Source organism: Pseudonaja textilis, chromosome 2, assembly GCF_049901715.1.
Source record: "Pseudonaja textilis isolate UNSWEBS1 chromosome 2, rPseTex1.2, whole genome shotgun sequence".
NCBI classification, from domain to species: domain Eukaryota; kingdom Metazoa; phylum Chordata; class Lepidosauria; order Squamata; family Elapidae; genus Pseudonaja; species Pseudonaja textilis.
In genome coordinates this window covers 100,930,217-100,950,632 of record NC_141991.1, presented here as the reverse complement: position 1 = coordinate 100,950,632, position 20,416 = coordinate 100,930,217, and the positions used below count along the sequence as shown (strand labels likewise).

General features: G+C 38.2%; 1 protein-coding gene across 1 annotated transcript in view; it reads right to left on the bottom strand.

Annotated features, from left to right (window-relative positions):
* The window catches only part of USP43 (ubiquitin specific peptidase 43), a 101,372-nt gene that overhangs the window by 11,217 nt on the left and 69,739 nt on the right, over positions 1-20,416 (bottom strand). The window contains exons 7-9 of the mRNA XM_026696186.2: positions 19,348-19,510; positions 12,275-12,386; positions 988-1,091 (exon numbers count right to left, since the gene is read on the bottom strand). Of these exons, the coding sequence (XP_026551971.2) occupies positions 988-1,091; positions 12,275-12,386; positions 19,348-19,510 (379 nt within the window). The remainder of the gene's footprint in view (positions 1-987; positions 1,092-12,274; positions 12,387-19,347; positions 19,511-20,416) is intronic.

Below are 20,416 nucleotides of genomic sequence, written 5' to 3'. Positions count from 1 at the left end.
GATAGAAAGAGAAAATTTGGGTGCTGCCTTGCAACTACAGAACCCTTTGTCCCTTTGGACCTGATCCTTTGGGCATGACAGCAGTGTTCCAATATTTGAGGGGCTGCCAACATTTAAGAAGGGGTCAACCTATTCTCCAAAGCACCAGAAGGCAGGGTAAGAAGAAATGGTTGGAAATTAAACAAGGAAAGAAGCAACCTAGAACTAAGGAGAACTTTCCTAACAGTGAGAACAATTAACCAGTGGCTTTCCTTCTGAAGTTGCGGGTGTTTCAGCACTGGAGGCTTTTAAGAAGAGATTGAGAAGCCACTTCTCTGGAATGGTATGGGGCAAAGTTGTCAAACTCACGTCAACATATCGTGACTTCTCCCCTCTTCGCTAAACCAGGCGTGGGCGTGGCCAGTGCGTGACGCATCTGGCCTGTGGGCCGCGAGTTTGACAGCCCTGGTATAGGGTTCCCTGTTTGAGCAGAGGAATTGGCCTAGAATACCTCCAAGGTCCCTTCCAACTCTGTTATTCCCCTAATCCTGCAAAACTCAGCTTGAATATTTTTTTGTATATTACTATTTTTATTTATTTACTTATTTGGTTTCTTCAGCCACCGACCTCAGCAAGTGACTCTGACTGATGTATAGCCTGTATTCAAGTTGAACTGGTAAAAGGTAGGATTTTTAATATCCCATTTTGCATATTATGTTTATGATGTATCTGAGAGGAGAATTTTGCTTATACAAACTGTGATCTACTCAAGAAGGCAACATAGTTTGAAAGTGAATACACTGTAGTAATTATTTATAAACAAAATGCCTTCTCTCATAATGCAGAAGATTCCTTTTGATGCTTAGGCAGAAAGAGAAGGAAGGAAGAGGAATTGGACTAATTAAAAAAGACGTGGCTCAGAAGATGCTTTTCGGCAGGAAATAATTTAGGTAGGGTTCTCATTCCTAAGCTTTGATTACAGGCTCCTTTTAGTCAATAATTTCTTACCTGTCCACAGCGGGATGATACAGAGGCCATCTGTCCTGAGAAGAGAGATAGCTGCACAGAGAAGACCCTCCAATTACTCGCACCTGGAACAGACTCCCACTAGCCTGAAAAGAAAAATGAAGCAGGAAAAGATAATGAGCCATGAAAATATCATGTTCCTTTCTCCCCATGGAAGGCATTTCTCAAATTAGGAGCTTCTTGTCATGGACAAGAAGAACGAGGACTGTAGCATTTTAAGAAAGCTCTGCGGTTAACCTCACGGTATGCATCTTTCTATGGGCCGAGCAAGATTACTCCAGGAGATACTTAAATGTTATTATACTGTGATGTAGTAAACACAGACTATAAAGCTATATTTTTTGACTAACGCAATGTTCATTTTTTAATCTGGGAAATGTCTAAGTTTGTAGCTAGCTCCCAACAATGTAAACATGCACCAAAAGTACATTCCTTACAGATTATATGATACCAAAACACACTGATATATATATATTTAAAAGTAGTGAACTGTGGTTTGAGTGTATACTGTTTGAAACCATGAGTCAAACTATAAATGCACGGATCTTGGAGTCTTAGTGGACAACCAGCTAAATATGAGCCAGCAGTATGCAGCAGCAGCAAAAAAGCTAATGCAATCCTAAATTGCATTAACAGAGGGATACAATCAAGATCAAGTGAGGTACTAATACTATAAAGCCTTAGTAAGACCACTCCGAGAATACTGCATCTACTTTTAATCATCACACTGTAAAAAAGATGAGACTCTAGAAAAAGTACAGAGAAGAGCAACCAGGATGATTAGGCAACTGGAAACTAAAATATACAATGAACGGTTGCAGGAACTGGGTTTTGCTAGTCTAGTGAAGAGAAGGACCAGGGGAGACATGATAGCAGTCTTCCAATATTTGAGGGGCTGCCACAGGGAGGAAGGGGTCAAACTATTTTCTAAAGCCCCTGTAGGCCAGACAAGGAATAATGGATGGAAACTGAACAAGGAGAAATTCAACCCGGAAATAAAGAGAAACTTTCTGACAGTGAGAACAATCAACCAATGGAACAGCTTGCCCTTGGAAGTTGTGGGAGCGCCATCACTTCAGACTTTCAAGAAGAGATTGGACTCCCATCTGTCAGAGGGTAGGGTCTCCTGCTTGGGCAGGGGGTTGGACTAGGTGACCTACAAGGTCCCTTCCAACTCTGATTATCTGTTATCTGTTATTTGGATTCCAAATCCAACTTTTCTGACAGCAATCCTCTTTGGCTTTAGGCAAAAGGGGTCTTTCTCAGCTCAGTTACCCAAGTTCTCCCCCGCTCCTCAGTAAGTCCTGTTGTGAAATACTGCTGAAGGGACACCCTCAAGTCATGCCTGCATCTAAGGATCTTTAAAAACCACACAATGCTTTTCCTTACTTAGAAACAATTCCCACTTAGCACCAAAAAATAGATGGGGCATTCAGTTGATCCGGAGTAAAGCAAATATAAGACAGATTATTGGCTCGCCTCCTTGTCCAATGATGTCCATCAGCACATATTTTTATTTCCTTCTAGATAAATTGCTTTTAATGCAGGAGGGTATTGTTGGGAAGTAGCCAAATATATTCCTGCCAATGGATTGAGTCTTTGACACTGAGGAGTTCTTCGCAATAGTGGCACAGTGGTTAAAGTAAGGTATTGCAGGCAAACTCTGCCCATACGTTCAATCCTGATGTTGACTTAGCTTTCCATCCATCCATCCATCCATCCATCCATCCATCCATCCATCCATCCAAGGTCAGTAAAATGCATACCCAGATTATTGGGGACATTATGCTGACATTGTAAACCTCTCAGAGAGTGTTGTAAAGTATTATAGGTCAGTATAAAAGCCAAAATGCTAACCAGTTAGAATAATATTTTTTGATCAATAATTTCTGATTCTCAGGACACATCCCTGCAGTTTTTTAGCAAATTTTCAGAGGTGGTTTGCCATCACCTCCTTCGTAGGGCTGAGAGAAAGTGACTGGCCCAAGGTCAGCCATTTGGCTTCATGCCCAAAGTAGGACTAGAACTCACTGTCTCCCAGTTTCTAGTTTGATGCCTAAACCACTACACCAAACTGGCTCTCAAACTCTCAAAGATACTAAGCTAAGTAAAAGATGTAACATAAAAGCAAGCTCAGGACCAGGTCTCTATGGTTAAGACTCTCCTGAACACAAAATGTAATCAGTGGTCCGTGAACATGAATGTTCATGAACTTTAATGTGAATTTTAAATCAACTGTCCTTTCATACAAGGAAGATTTATTTATTTATGCATAGAATTTATTTGGCAACTTAGCTCATTTAATGATCTTATGAGGGTCATAACACAATCAACAAAACAGAGATAGAAAGAAAAAAACATCCTCAAAAATACCTTAAAAGTAGTGAAATATTGAAACATCTTAGTGCATGTTTATAACTTTCTCCATTTCTATACAAATACAGAAGTTTGTGTAGAAGTAAAATTAATTATTATTTTTTTAAAAGAGTGTGAGCCTGATGATAAAGTAAGTTATAGTACATGTTCATGAAAGCAGATGGATTCAGAGTAGCACTGCAATCCCACCTGGCTCTGGTTCCTTCAGAAAAATTGTTTTACAATTCATTCCCTTCTCCCTAGTGCAATTTACTCATCATCATACAAATGAACTAATTTACTTTGCCCTCTCTTTCCATAATGCTTTTTTGGCCACATCCGATTAGCCAATACGTTCTGAATTTCAATGTTTTGTGTCCAGCTTCCTCATCTTCTGATAGAGACAGTAATGTAGTCTGATGAGAAGGCAAATGTGAATCCATTATCCTAACAGCATTCAGATTATAATCCACTATTCCCATACAGATTTCAGGAAGACTGTTACATTCCAACACACATGCTTCGTGAATTTTAGGACATGAGTAGAAGTTAACCAGCAACCTGCTTTTTCCAGCTCTTTTCCATCTCACAATAATTCTATCTGAGATAGCTGGTTGTCACTTCAGGGACTAATTAAATTCACACACTAGTTGGAGCTAAAGATGAAATAGTATTACCCGGTTACATCTATTTTAATTAACACATTTCTATGCACGGAATATTATTTCAACGAACAAAATAACACTGGAATGGATTTCTTCTGCCCCTGGATTCAAGTAATTTCAATGAGAGAGGCAAAAACGAAGGATACAGCTAATGGATGAATGTTTCATCCCTCAAACTCAGAAAAGGTAATATGTGGCAATCACTTACATGACCACCTAGCTTTTCCCATAACATGGCTAAGTGGGCCCTGGAGAAAAAATTTTCTGATACCAAAAATAATAATAATGAAATCCTGAGGGACCACTGGGGCCTCAAAATAACCTAACACGGCTTCTTGGACTTAGTAATGATCCTGCTTTGTACTTTCTTTTGTTGCCCTGAAGCTTTATCACTAGGTAGCCTTCTCTTAAGAGGACAGAATCTGTTCAGGAGATTAGAAATGTCAAGCAAGATTCAATTGCAAATAATGCCACCAAAGATGAAGATAGGAGTCTCTTTTAGACTCTTCTTGAATTAATGAACTGAACTTCTTAGCATCAGCATCATGGGCTGTTAGAAGCAGGAAACTACTATGAATTGCAATACATTTGCCAAAGGCTCTCTGATCAACAGCAAATCTTTAGTATAGGGGACCCAAGCACATGGACACTTACTAAAAAGGCAGATGTCCTAGCAGTAACAATCTGGAGCTGAATACTCTTAAAACTGTAGAGATGAGAGTGGATTTTAGGAGGAGCCCTTCTATTTTACTACTTCTTACCATATTAGGCATCACAGTATCAAGTTTTTTGGGTTCTACCATCTCTTAGGACTTGAAATGTAGGTGAAACTCCAAAAATTAGAATATCGTGCAAAAGTTCATTTATTTCAGGAATGCAATTTAAAAGGTGAACCTAACATATGAGATAGACTCATTACATGCAAAGCAAGATAGGTCAAGCTGTGATGTGTCAAAATTGAGATGATTATGGCTTACAGCTGATGAAAACCCCAAATCCACAATCTCAGAAAATTAGAATATTGTGAAAAGGTTCAATATTTTAGGCTCAAAGTGTCCCACTCTAATCAGCAAATTAAGCCATAACACCTGCAAAGGGTTCCTGAGCCTTTAAATGGTCTCTCAGTCTGGTTTAGTAGGAATCACAATCATGGGAAAGACTGCTGACCTGACAGTTGTGCAGAAAACCATCACTGACATGCTCCATAAGGAGGGAAAGCCTCAAAAGGTAATTGCAAAAGAAGTTGGGTGTTCCCAAAGTGCTGTATCAAAGCACATTAATAGAAAGTTATGTGGAAGGGAAAAGTGTGGAAGAAAAAGGTGCACAAGCAGCAGGGATGACCCCAGCCTGGAGAAGATTGTCAGGAAAAGGCCATTCAAAAATGTTGGGGACTTTCACAAGGAGTTGACTGAGGCTGGAGTCAGTGCATCAAGAGCCACCACACATAGACGGATCCTGGACATGAGCTTCAAATATCATATTCCTCTTGTCAACCTGCTCCTGAACAACAAACAACATCAGAAGCATCTTACCTGGGCTAAAGAAAAACAGACCTGGTCTGCATCTCATTTGGAAACCAAGGACCCAAAGTCTGGAGGAAGAGTGGAGAGGAACACACTGCAAGATGCTTGAAGTCCAGTGTGAAGTTTTCACAGTCTGTGTTGATTTGGGGAGCCATGTCATCTGCTGATGTTGGTCCACTGGGCTTCATTAAGTTCAGGGTCAACGCAGCCATCTACCAGGAGATTTTGGAGCACTTCATGCTTCCTTTTGCAGATGAGTTTTATGGGGATGCTGACTTCATTTTCCAGCAGGACTTGGCACCTGCCCACACTACCAAAAGCACCAAAACCTCGTTCAATGACCGTGGGATTACTGTGCTTCATTGGCCAGCAAACTCGCCTGACCTGAACCCCATAGACAATCTATGGGGCATTGCCAAGAAAAGATGAGAGATATGAGATTGAACAATGCAGAAGAGCTGAAGGCTGCTATTGAAGCATCCTGGTCTTCCTCAACAGTGCCACAGGCTGATAGCTTCCATGCCACGCCGCATTGAGGCAGTAATTGCTGTGAAAGGGGCCCAAACCAAGTACTGAGCACATATGCATGCTTATACTTTTCAGAGGTCAGATACTGTTCTAGGTACAATCCTTGTTTTATTGATTGCATGTAATATTCTAATTTTCTGAGATTGTGGATTTGGTGTTTACATCATCATCACAATTATGACAAATCACGGCTTGAACTATGTTGCTTTGCATGTAATGAGTCTATCTCGTATATTAGTTTCACCTTTTAAGTTGCATTACTGAAATAAATGAACTTTTGCATGATATTCTAATTTTTCAAGTTTCACCTGTATCATTAGAAACATCACTAAAAAGGCACAACAAAGAATATTCTTTCTTTGTCAACTTAAAGAGTTCAGACTGTCCCAGGATCTGGGGACATTTTTACAGAGGAACTATTGAATCTGTCATATGTAGGTCTCTAACTTTCTGGGCATACAACAACCAAAAAGGACAAGCACAGACTCCAAAAGATAGTTAAGACTGCAAAAAGAATAATTGCAACCAACTTGCCTTCCACAGAAGACCTGTGTAATGTGTGGGTCAGAAGGCGGGCCAGGAAGATATCTTCAGACCCTTCACATCCTGGACATAAGCTGTTTCAATTCTTCCCCTCAGGATGGCACGATAGGGCATTGCAGGCCAAAAGAACTATACACAGTTTTTTGCCCTCAGGCCATCACTGAATTTTTAATTCTCACAGTGCTGTCAAAAGATGATGTATATTGCCCAAATAGTACGGCTGTAGCAATACTATTATCCTTCTTATTATCTTATTTTCCCCTCCTATTGGTATTATTACTACGATTATCATTATTCTGCTGGTTTGCATGCACATTGAGAGCTTCTGTATCAGAGGCAAATTCCTTGCTGTCTAATCACATTTGGCCAAATAAAACTATTCTATTCTACTCTACTCTACTCTACATTTACTCTACTCTATATGATTCTGGGGGATTCCAGACAAGGGAATGCTAATATAGACTTGCAATTGACAATCTTGGCTATATTAAATCTAAAAACTCTTGTAAGGTTTAATTTTAAAAAATGCAAATAATGAAAATTTTCTGCTAAGAGAAGATTAATTGCCAAAATCTCTTTTATGTTATGCAAACTGGAGTCTGACTGGTTAAGTTGCACATACTGTATTTTCTCTTCTTGACCCTAAAAAGAAGCAAGCTGTCAGGCATGTACATTTTACCCCTCCCCACTAGAAAGACAGCATATTACTCTATTTTTGATTCTGCTTAAGAGATATAATGAAACATTTTTGGCACATTGTTCTCTTCAGTACAAGGATAAAAAATCTTAGGCTGACTTTTTCAGAAGGTTCTTTCCCCCCATTTTTATTTCATGATTATAGATTGTTCCTACTTTTAGGCATTCCTAAAGACTCTCTTATAGGATTTCTTTCCACATCCCAGATGGAGTATCAGAGAAATCTAGGCAAAATCACTTGCTATTTGCTTTCTCTGGGCTTGTCTACATTTATGCCAAGGCCTCACTGTAGCAAGCATACCCATTTGCCCCCAAATGACCAGCTGGTATTGCTAGCTAGTCTTCTAAATATCCCTGGATAGCAATAAAGCAGCAGAGGGCCACAGAGTTAATTAAATACTTCCATATTTTAATTAAACCAATTTAATGAAATGCATGCTTTAGAACAGGAGTAGTCAACCTTTTTATACCTACCGCCCACTTTTGTATCTCTGTTAGTAGTAAAATTTTCTCTAACCACCCGCCAGTTCCACAGTAATGGTGATTTATAAAGTAGGGGACAAAACCTCTACTGCCCACCATGAAAGCTGGAACGCCCACTAGTGAGCGATAGGGACCAGGTTGACGAACACTGCTTTAGAATCACACATCCAAAAAAAATATGTGTGCTAAGTTATAAAGGGGCTTGTTAAACACCTAATGCAGATGGTGGAAACACAAGTATCAGGGATGAGGGAGTGATAGAGCAGTTAAAACAAAGGGAATATCCAATACTTTTCTACCAAAAGAAGGCTATCTCAGCGATTGAATCAATTCTACAACACGGAACTCTAAAGAGAACATAGAAACTTAACAAATGCTGTGGAAGAACAGAATAGGGAGCTCTCTAATCCAACTTTTTGTTTATAATAGTGGCCAAAGAGACGATTCTTGCAAGACCCAAAGTGGGACTTGAGTGGAGTATTTCACTTTCATTATCGTCTACTACAGCAACCAGATTTAATTGCATGCAGATTCTAAACATTGAGTTTTTATAAAGTTATTACAACTATAGCCCTTGATATTTACCAATGATTTATCTGGATCCCTTTAAATTAGGGGTGTCAAACTGGTGGCCCGTGGGCCAGATGCATCATGCATAAGCCACACCCACCGCGAAGGGGGAAAACATTGCGATACTTCACGTGACGGCAACGTGGCGCCACAAGTTTGACCCCCGTGCTTTAAATCGACCATCTATTGAGTAACCATCACTGTATATTATAAAAGCACATTCAGCTAATTAAATTTGTACATGGGACAAATACTTTCTCTGTTCTCAATCTACTGCTGGACATTTGCTGGTCAATTTTCTATGTTAAAGAAATTAACATAGGCCTTGGTATAGTTACTACCTGATTAAGGTATATTGAGAACATAACCATCTGCCTTTAATGTCAGAAAATCAATTAACCTAATCTGTCCTGAAAAGGAGATTTTTAAGATTCCAAAATGCTGTGGGGGAGGGTTTCCCCCACAAATTCTAGTGCACTTTCAGCCCAAAAAGCTCACCTGGTATCAGCCTCACAAGGTAGACCAGACCAGAAAATCAAGTCCACAGGAAAATTAGAACCATACTTTATTGACTTAAACTGTAATAACAAATCTTGCAAGAGTGATCGTGAGTTTCCTCCCCTCCCTTCCTGGACTCACCCAGTGAGTCCAGGAAGAGTCATTCTGAGTCTCTTCTTACTACTGTCTCTGTTCACAGAACTTAAAGGGAATTCTCCTGTTCTTCTTTGTTTATACAGAGTTTCTCAATATTTGCATCAAATTCCCTGACTCTCTACCTTTGTAATTAGGGACCATTTGTCTCCTCTCAGCCCCAGAACCATTGTAGTACAGTAGTGAGGTATCATTTGAAAATTATTTGTTTATTCTTTATGTACAGAAAATAATGTAGACAACCATGGATATGTAGTGATTCAAAGGTAGGGCTAGGAGCTGGGAAACCCAGGTTCAAGTTCACAGAAGATCACTGGGTGACTTGAAGGCTGTCACTCTCCAATAGCCCAACTTACCACACAGGATTGTTGGGAAAAACAGGTGGAGGGAGCAATATAAACATTGCCTTGAGCAATGTATATACTGCTTTAGGTTTCACAGGAAGCTGTTATGGCACTCAAAAGCCTCTTTTGATCAAGGTGGTCCTGCTAAGTGTCTCCATCTTAGCATTTCATCTCTAGAAGCTATGGGGCAGCTCCCCTGTAGACAAAGTGTGCTGCCGGCTCCCCATTTTCTATGAGTCCTTTATATCATATTAGCTGATGCAGAACAGTTGTTCCTACAAGCCACATGCAGAACGGCAAATAAAAATATTGGAAGCTGTCATTTAATCCATCTCATTCAGTGTGGCTTACAAAACACTTTTCTGGAGTCTGAGTAGAAATCTTTTCTGATTACCTCCCCACCCCGCTCCAGGCCAAGATGAAGAAAAAGAATCCTGTGTGGTATTCAGTCTAAGAAGAAAAACGACTGGCCAAAAGATATCCAGTGATATTCCATGGTTAAAAGTAATCTGGATCTCTTTGGTTCTTGTTTAAGAACTTTGATCATGGGAAAAATAATTTTCATTTATCTCTGAGTAACCTCTGACAACCCTGACTTCTTAGATTTCTACAAAGAAATTAGAGGACAACAGGTCTCTGTAGCAATGAATTCCTAAATTTATTATTACATCTCTAAACTTTCCACAAAAACTATGGATTCTGAGTTCAAAAGAGCTTCTGAGAACAAAAATCACAGTGTTCTATTTTGTGCATCAGCCCTATATGATGCAGTGCCCTATATTTTGAGCATCAGCCCCGTATCAGCCCTATATGATGCAGTGCCTGGTGGCTTCTTTGGAAATCTTCACTGAGCATTTTGCATCTGCTATGCCAACTTGAAGCCAATATTATAAGTGTAATTACGTGTAAGTGTAACCACCCAGAGGGCTTCAGAGATCAACATAGTAAAAAAAAAATTATTCTCTTGCTCTTATTACATCCTATGCCATATAATTCAGCCACAGAAATATAAATAGAGCAAAAACACAATATAATGTGCTTGCTTTCAGGCAAGGTGCAAACCTATAGATTGCAAAAAAAAAAAAAAAACCACCCACAAACAAACCCATATCCAGTTATCCACAAACAAAATCCCTGGTAAGTTCTTTCAAAACTATCTGGAAACAAGGTAAGTGAATACACTCAGTCCTAAGCATCTTCAGATCAGTTTAATCCCCAGTGATTGGACCTCACCGACCTCCTGCCTTTGAAATGAACAGTTGCCATTCAGGAGAATGAGAAAAACAGCACTGAACTCAGCAATACACTGTAATGTGTCAAATCCTGGCCACTAGAATTACACATGGCTTTGACTACCATATCGGAAGAGAAGCTTTGGATTTGCAAGAACATGAATAGAGTCCTTGTCTAAAATTGACAGGTTGTCCTCGCTTAGTGGACAATTGGTCTGGCAACTCAATCACTAAGCATCACCAAAAATCACATGACCACAACAAGCTTATTACCTTATTTGGCCATTAAGTGAATTGCCGCAGCCATTAAGCAAAACATTATATGACTGCAATTTACAATTTTACTTTCTCTTTCTCTATTATCTTGGCATGTTGCAAGCCGTTTGTGAAATGCCCAAATGGGGATCATGTAACCATAGGATGCTACTATGATGATTATAAATGCTGGTTGTTGTTGTTGTTTTTTTAAAACTATCATACTTTCAAAGGATCACTAAACAAGGCAGTCAGTAAGCAAGGACTACCTGTACTAAAAGCAGCCATATGCATATGCACAGGTTGCAATGCATCACTTTCAACTGAAAACAAAGTGTTACATGCCCCCGTAACCTACCTACAGGAGACTCTGCAATATATATTTCTGTATATATAAGGCTACTTCATTTGCACATTATAAAGGAATCATCTCCTATCAATCATTCAGCATGGAAAGGAAAGGAAAGCTATAATTATAGACCCTGTGAGAATATTTGTTCAATTAAATACATGAAACTAGTACATGAAACTCCTTCATTATTCCTGAATTTTTTATTTCCAAAAGTTTCAAATGGCAGAACGGAAGGGATTAATAGACTCAAAAGGAGCACTTTCTCCACTGAGTTTGCTAAAGAGCAATAATCATGTGGAAGAAATAGAACCAGCAAGCATCTAAAAGTGACTATCCTGAATCTGGATTTGATTATCAATCTTCATTTTGCACAGGAAATTAATTTTAAGTCCCTTGCGACAAATGATTATGATTTAACCAGCTGTAATTTAATTAAAACTTTTTACCCACTTAAAACAACTCTGGAAGGCTAGAGACATGCAGGAAAAATACAACATTTTAAATGACTCATTTGTCCCTAAGTGAATTCAGGAAGCGATCACAAGTTTCTGAGTTACAAAAGTAAGAAAAACAGTTCCACCCCGCCCAGCTCTCCCCTCCCCTCCCCGCCCCTCCCCTTCCTTTTCTCTATTGCTTCTTCTGTATCAGACCGCAGTTCATAAAGTCTCAAAAGTAGGTCTCGTATCCTGACGTCTAAGAAAGCATCACAAATACTAGTGCAACGTTGGCAGGATGATTACTCTTTTCATTAGAGTGTTGAAGAATGAACATGGGCCATTCTTCAGGCTTAGGACAAGGGAGGACAAGGCGAGAGCTACTTCGGAGGTTCTAAAGAGTGTTTGGTGATTTTCACCACACAGGAAAAACCAATGACACGGATTCGAATCATTTTAAGGAAATAAGCCGGTGTAAACTGTAAAACTGAAAACCAGTTTTGCTCTGGCTTAAGCACTTATAAAGGGACGAAGAGCCCATCTCCTCCTGCCTATGAACTCAGGCATTGCTTTTAGTGCTCTTCTACTTAGTAAATTGGTACAATCACAATCTGACTGAGGTATCAGGATAGACTTGCCTGCATTTGGGCCTCTCTTCTCATCAAATAGCGCATTTTTCCCAGGATACATTGCTGCAGCTGTTCCCATGACATGGCTCTATCTTCTCGCATCAATAGTGGAGGGCCAAACCTGGGGGGTGGGGGAAAAGCATTAATTAAGCATGATAAGAGACTACATTTGTCTAGAGACATCTGCCAGAAAGCAAAGCTTTAATTATAGGTAGTCCTTGATTTACAACCACAACTGGAACCAGAATTTCTGTTGCTAAGCAAGGTGGCTGTGGTTAATTGAGCTGTGCCAGATTTTATGACCTTTTTGCCACAGTTGTTACGTGAATCACTGCAGTTGTTAATCAGTGAATCAGTTGTTAAGCGAACCAGCTTCCCCAATTCACTTTGCTTGCCAGAAGCTGGCTGGGAAGGTTGCAAATGGTGATTATATGACCCTGGGTATCTGTTGTAAATGCACGCTGGTTGCCAAGCACTCAAATTTTGATCATGTCACCGTGGGGACCTTGCAATGGCCATAAGAGCGAGGACTGGTGGTAAGCCACTTTTTTTCAATGCCACCGTAACTTTGAATGGCTGCTAAACAAATTATAGTAAGTCAAGGACCTGAATCTCCATTCACCTAACATGACAAATCATGCTAAATGATACTCATCCACTGAAATTAGTACCAACACAGCAAAGTACTGAAATTGGTGCATTCATCAAAAGACATCAAAATTACAAATAAAACAAGGGCTTCCCCCCACTTTACAGAGAACTTTAAACTACTCATATACCAGCTTGAAAAATGAAAATTTGTTCTTATGTAACCCTGAAGATATTGATGAATTAAAACATTTGTTTTTCAAAACATGAAGTTCCAAGTATATTCTAAAATAATTAAGTTATTATTAGGCCACCCACAAAGCTAAAAAAAAACCTGGTACAGGCAAAAGGCAAGAGAAACACCTAAAAATGTAAAGAGGAGGATATTTTTGCATACGACAACCATAATAAGATGCATTAATTGGAGAGTGCATTGTGGGCCATCTTCCTGACAAAGCAAATCCCACAAGGTATCATTTCTTCAAATCTGCATTTACCAATAAAGAAACTTCCACAAATTTAAGTCCCTATGCTTTCAGATTCACTTTACTCATAAAACTGAAAGGATTCTTTAAAAAGGGTTCTTCTTTTATCTCTTCCTTTTTGGGTGGGGTGGAGTAATAATGCATACATTTTGTTGAACACTATTTTTTAAATAGTTTCTTTTTTTCAGGTAATTTTATTAAAGATTACAATTAAAATAGTAAAAACTAACAAACTAATGCAAAATTAAAAAGACTGAGTAAAGATGCAGAGTAGAGAAAGATATAAAGAACAGAAAGAAAAAGAAAAGTATATGACAAAGAAAAAGAAATATAATATATAAAGAAATGATTTCCAACCTTCATCACACAATAAACAGTTTTAATAACTTTTCATCTCTTCTTAAATTACAATAAGAACAATCTCTTCTTCCCATACCCCATCTCTTATTTTCAATAGTCTCAAGCATTATTCAGACATGAAATTAGCACTAATTTCTACCCAGCCATTTTAAAATGTCCCACATATCTATGTATAATCTACATGCTGTAATAACTTTAATGAAATTCTGTTTCATTATCTACATTAATTCTGTATTAATCATCCTTCTATTGCTTTGGAGATATCTTAACAGATTTTAATAAATGAGTTTTTTGTGTGTGCATTTTGTTAGCAATACAAATTATCTTTTTTTTAAAAAAAAGCATAAGAGTTTGGAGAAATAAGAAAACAAATACAGTTAAGGGTGTCATTATAAAACTAAGCAATATGTATAACTAAGGGCTACCATAACTGGCCTGCAAAAATTCAGTGAAAAGGACCAAAGAGCTTTGCTACTAAGCTTTTCTAGGTCTCTGTATTGCTACCTAGTAGTCATTGGACTTCTGCTCCAAATATCATATTATTTGGAGGATATAACCCTCTGAAAATGCCTTTTGCATGGATTACCTTCATATTTTGATATTTCCAAAGAAATGTAAAGGTATGGAGAACATTTCAATTGTGAAGCATACAAATGGATACAACTAGGGACAACATGAATACATCAGCAAATATTTTGATGTATCTCTTTTGATTTAAATATATTACCTGGAAATCTTATATTTAGTTAGCATCTAATCAGAAATTTATTTTAATTTATTCTAAATTGATATGATATAAAACTCTAGGGAAAAAGAAAGATAGGCAGCAGGGGAGGAATTTCGAAACTGAACATTGCCCAAATAGAAAACTAAATCATATTTTATATTACAAAATCAAGAAGATAATTGTTTTTAAAGAAAGTCAGGCTTAATTGCCCATCTGTGGTAAACATTTGGAGCAGGCAAGATTTGCATTGTCAGAGTGTTTTTTTCTTTGGCATGAAGAAAATCATATGGAGTTGGATCAATTTATCTTGATTCTATAATTAAAAGCAAATGTAACTCAACTCCATGTTCCAATTTCAAGCCTAGAAAATAGTAAGTAGTTTGGTGTTGTTTTAGATCTATTTTGCTTTTTTGTTTGAAAAGCATTTCCTCTCTTTTTACAGAAAGATAAACATGTTTTACTTTGGGATTTGGGAGCTTACAATTCCACCTTTTGATTTGAAGTGCTTGACTTTGAAAAGGGCTTCAGGTTCTGTTGGAAGCTGCTAGCCTCACAAGACTGTGGTGGTAGCAGCATAACTCTCACAAATCTCTGTCCCTGACAGTGAAAGTGACAGGCTGAAACTCTTCAAGTTCCCTCCCTTTGCTTGTGCAACTCATAATACATAATAATACAGACAATAAAAGAGAATTAGGAACAATTTAAAGAAGCTAGGTAAATGGTCTTCCTTTACAAACAGAATACCCCTAGTTTCACAGACCTAAACTCAGACATACTTTGGCAATATAGAAGAAATGCCCAGAAAGCTTTAATTGATGGCATAAACATCTAATTGATAAATAAACAAACCAACAATAGATAGAAATCTTAAGGCACATCTTCTGCTTTCTTCCTGTGGCAGTAGCCAAATTCTATTTTTTTGGTACTGGCTGCTATCACTACAAACTGTGAATTTTTTTTCTATTCTACATGCTAAGCTGGCACTACCCGTTTGACTAAAAAAAGAAAAAAATAGAACAGAAAGGACCAAAAAGGTCTTCTTGCCCATGAAAAAGAATGGAGGAGATTGGACTGAGCTTGCCTGCATAATATGGAAATACTGCTGGACAAATTTATCAGCCATAAAGCTCAGCATCTCACAAGCTGTTTCCACTCGATGATAGTTTATTAGCTACTGCAAGTATGCAGAGACTTACTTAATGACATTTGGGATGTGCACAGTGAATTCATTATCCACCTACAGTGCTTTGGCATTCAATTTCCCTCCCATGAGCAACTCATAACCATGCTACTGAGTGTGGTTCCTCATTTTCAGCAAGAGAAAAAAAAGTTTTTGGAAGGGGGGGGGGGGAACACACATAACCCAAATAAGCAAAACATAGTCCAGACCATAGAGCTGGCTCAGGATTCCTGATCCAGGCCAGCTGCATAGCAGGGATTTGGCAGAAATTACACCACTACTGTTCTAACTCAATTGCCTCAAGCTGAGTCTATTAACTTAATGCTACACTTGTTTTATCAGACCTTAACATTAACATTACAAAATCCAGGTGTTGTGCCAAATAACACAAAGGAAACAGTGCTTAACAAGCCCAGCTGCTGCTTATCTGGCTACTAATCAGCAACCCTGCAGATCTGAGATCCTGAGGGAAACAAGTAGCTGCCTTTTAGCATGAAGGTCTTTCCCTCTGCTGCAGACTCTTCTTCCAGTGTGATTAGTGCACTTCTGCCAGCTTTGGGGACAATAAGGCAGACCTGGTTTTTGTCCTACAGCAGGGATCCCCAACCTTGGCAACTTTAAGAGAATTGGCTCTTGGCTGGAGAATTCTGGAGTTAAAGTCCACAAGTCTTAAAGTTGCCAAGTTTCGAGACCTCTGTCCTACAGAATCACACTTGTAAACAGAATGGAACAACTTGCCCTGACCAACTCGTCAATGGCCAACTCACCACATGACAACTTGTCAGGATCAACTCACCACAGGACAACTTCTGTGGCCCAATTTAACAATTTTAACTAATTATTTAAAATTATTTTTTTAAATTTTTTGCCATTCACATTTCATTCTGTCTCTTCTTTTGCGTCCTTTCTTTAATGATTCTATGCCATCGTTTCTTTGATATTCATGTAACTTTGGTCCCACAGTGAGTTGTCGTGTGGTGAGTTGGCCACAGTAAGTTGTCATTGACCCATAGTGAGAAGGGTCAAAAGAGGTTCTTTCACAAACACTACAAATGATCGCATAAGAAGCAGCAGTCACTGATTTCACGTCTTCAAATCACTGTCAACTCATAGCAAAAACATAAAGATTTTATCCAGGGTAATGTGTCCATGACTTGGCTTTTCAGATCTTCCAACAATGCACCCATAGACTCCCCACCTATCCTTGTTGGGGTCATCCTTTCTGTTTTTCTTTCCTACCATCTTTTCCAGTGATATAGATTAATGAAAAAAGCAGGATTTTTGCAAAAGATGTCCAAAGTACAATAATAAGACACTTGCCATTTGTGTCTCGAATAAGAACTCTGTTACACAAATTTGTTTTCTTGGTTATCCGTAGTATATTCAGGGGTCTTTTCTAATACTAAAGTTCAAAAGTGTCAATATTCTTTCTAATCTCTTCAAAGTTCAACTTTTGCTGTCATAGAATTTCACAGGGAGACCACTGTTTGCACAATTCTGATTTTTGTAGGTATAAACACATCACAGTATCTAACATAGTTTTTCAAGACCTTCACTATTACTCTGCCAAGTGCTAATCTGTGTGCTTCTTGACTGCTGATTCCGTTACTGTTGGTATTGATCCTAAAAGGCAGAGCTATCACTTCACTATCTTAATTGTCAATTCTCAGGTAGGTGGCCATGCCTGTTGTCATTAGTTTGTGCACTGTGTTAAGTCTCCTTTCTTTTTTATAGACTGACATCTTCCCAATCTTTGTCACTCTCCTGATTTGCCTAACACAGTTTAGAGAGAATCTTTTTTAATTCTCCTTGCAATATTTCTGCAGATTTTTCCACCGATTCCTGTAATCTTCTAACATGGTAATGACTAGAATTCTGATTTAACTTCATTTTTAAGGAACTAGAAATTTTTGTAAATAGAAAATATTTTCAAAGGTATCTTGGAAGTTGACATTTCTACTGTTCAGAATTTTAGTATACTTATTCTACCTTTTCTTTTTGTTTTTCTTGAATGTCTATTGTCTACTAGCATCCTTTATAGCATAGCTGTGTGAGGTTGGGCCTCCTTCTGAGTTTAGAAATCTTTGGAACATTCTCCTTGTTTTTCCATGTTTCCATCATCAGTGATTTTACGTTTCTTTGTTGCAATACTGCTTCTTGTCTTCTCATACAGCTCTGAATTTCTTGACATTTCTTTCTGAGACTTGTCTTTCTTGGTTTTGGCTTCTCTTCTTGGCAATTTCTACCATTTATTCTGACATTCAATTTCCTTTCTTCTGTTTCTTGGAATTTGGCAGTCTCTTTTCACACTTACCCTTAAGAAATCCTTTGATTTCATTCCACTATTCCTCTGGTTCCCTATCAATGAGTATGGGACTTGAGTGATTTCTGATGTTGAAAATGGTGGGCATATATTGTGAGTATATTGTGGAACCTGGATGGCTTGTTATTTCACTTTTGTTTTGTTTAGAATTTGTGCACCAATAATTCTAGATCTGTTCTACAGTCTGTTCCTGGTCACATTTTTACCATTAAAATGAGCTATTCCACTTCATTGTACCAATTATAAGGGGTCAATTTGATCTATGCATACGGTACTCCATTTGGTGACGTCCATATATGTATACAGGTAGATTTGTTTTGGTTGTTGGAAGAATGTATTAGGATGAAAAAAATAATTGGACTGGCAAAAACTGATACATTCTCACACTTCATTTCTGTTTCCTAGGGCATACAGCCAACTACAGTTTCCTCCTTACCATTTCATGCTTTGACATTCCACTCTGTTGCTTGCATGTTCTATTACAGACTGAACTTGATCATAAGACATATCAACCTCCTCTTCTTTGGCATCATTGGTTGAAGCATAATTTTGCCATAACCAACATACTAAGCCCTTTCCACAAAGCCTAACCGATATTACTTTTTCATCAACTCCATGGTGCTCAAGTCCTGTCTTAAAATTAAAAATAAATTAGTACTTTGAAAGATCCTCAGGTATTCCTCAGTAGCAAGTCTGACCTAAGGGACCAGTTATCTGCAACTGCATTTTTCATTCCTTTATATTGTTTATCCATGTGGCTTTCTTGTAATTTTTGTATTTTATTATTGTGCAATTTGAAATAACTCAAGACTTTTTGGGCAGCAGAAGTGTCAGTCTTTCAGCCAATAATTTGTTTTTTTTTTCCTCTTCATATTGCATGACCAGTATCAATCTTCTGGTAAGTATAGCTATCGGCACAGAACTCTTTTTTTTTTTTTAGCATATGTATATAACAGGCTTCCTTGCTTTTTTTCCTGCATTTCATATTCTTTTGGACCTTACTTTGAAATATGTTAATCTTACTCAGGAAAATCTAAATAGTTCATAAGAATATATAAATGGGTATCTCAGATAAGCTGCAATACCTGACTAACTTTATCTGGTATCTTCAAGGGACATTAGCATTGTAGGCTACACTGAGAAGCTAAACACTAACATGAAAGACATCAGTGACAACCCATTTCCATTCTGCTGGCTTGAAAAATCTACAGACATGTCCATAAAATAATAAGAACTCAAGCTTAGCTGTAAGATGTTATCTTGTTAATAAACGACTGGGAGGAATATATTGTAGTAGAGCTTTTTATCTAGGACCTGCAAGTCCATTTGATTCCTTTCCCTGATTGCAGAAAAATAGGTCAAGGGCCTGTTTTGAAAGACTCTGTTGCAGAAAGGGCCCTCCTATCTACAAGGGCTTACCTCACAGCCTGTTGCCCTGTTCCGGCTAAATTACAGATAAGGAGCAGGATCCTGCCACCTCCACCATGGTGCAGGAACTCTGATGACATGGCCCCACTGTGAACCAAGCGCTGCCCCTCTGGCTCAGCAGAATTGGGAGAAGATGGGAGACTCTGTGGGCACCCTGAAAAAAAAAAAAAAGGAAAACATGTACAAATGCTTCAAACCTGGCTTAAGTACAATGAAATTTTCAAAGAAATATATGTCAACAGCACAAAAACTTCCTGCATCAAATAGATCTATTTATTAATGTGGATAAATCAGATAATGAGATATTTCCCCAATGTTAAAAGTTACTGCTTGTCACCCTTATGCATTGTTTTCTTTTCACAGATAATGCTGTGTCAATTTTTCTGATGAAATAGCGGGGGGAAAGTAGAAAATATGATCTGGCAATTAGTTTGTAAACAAGTTTGGAATCTGAACATACTTTCCCCACTCAAATCCATCATTACTGCAAAGATCACTCTAATTCTGAATAAGAGGGTCAATCTTAGAAGTCCAATTATATTCAGAGGCGTAGCATAATCTCCTTATTCCCAATTAATAATTTGGCATATTGTGGTCTCACCTTGTCAGCACTATCTGTTTTGGGACTTGATAAAGCTCTGGCTGAACTGAGGCAGAGGATTTAGGATGTAGATATCCAAAATGACCAAGTCGACATCTCCCCCCCCCCACTTTTTTTTTTTTTAGCACAACTGCTCTTCCTTTCTGGACTATCCCTAGATATATTTTGATATGCTTTACAAAGAAGATTATTTATGTTGGCCCAAATTGGGGCACCACCTATTAGAGAAATAGCTGGAAGATATACAACACCGCATACATTGTCCTCTTTAACTTTTTTTTAATCTTCTAGTCTATGCTATCGTTTTAGGATTGTCTGGTACTATCTCATGTAAATGCTAACTAGATACCATCTTGTTCAGTTTCCAAGCCCAGGAAAGCTGATCTAAGTAATGTCACACGGCTGCAATTGTGACTATAAAACAAAAGTTTATTATGCAGTACATCGATTCTGTCAGTT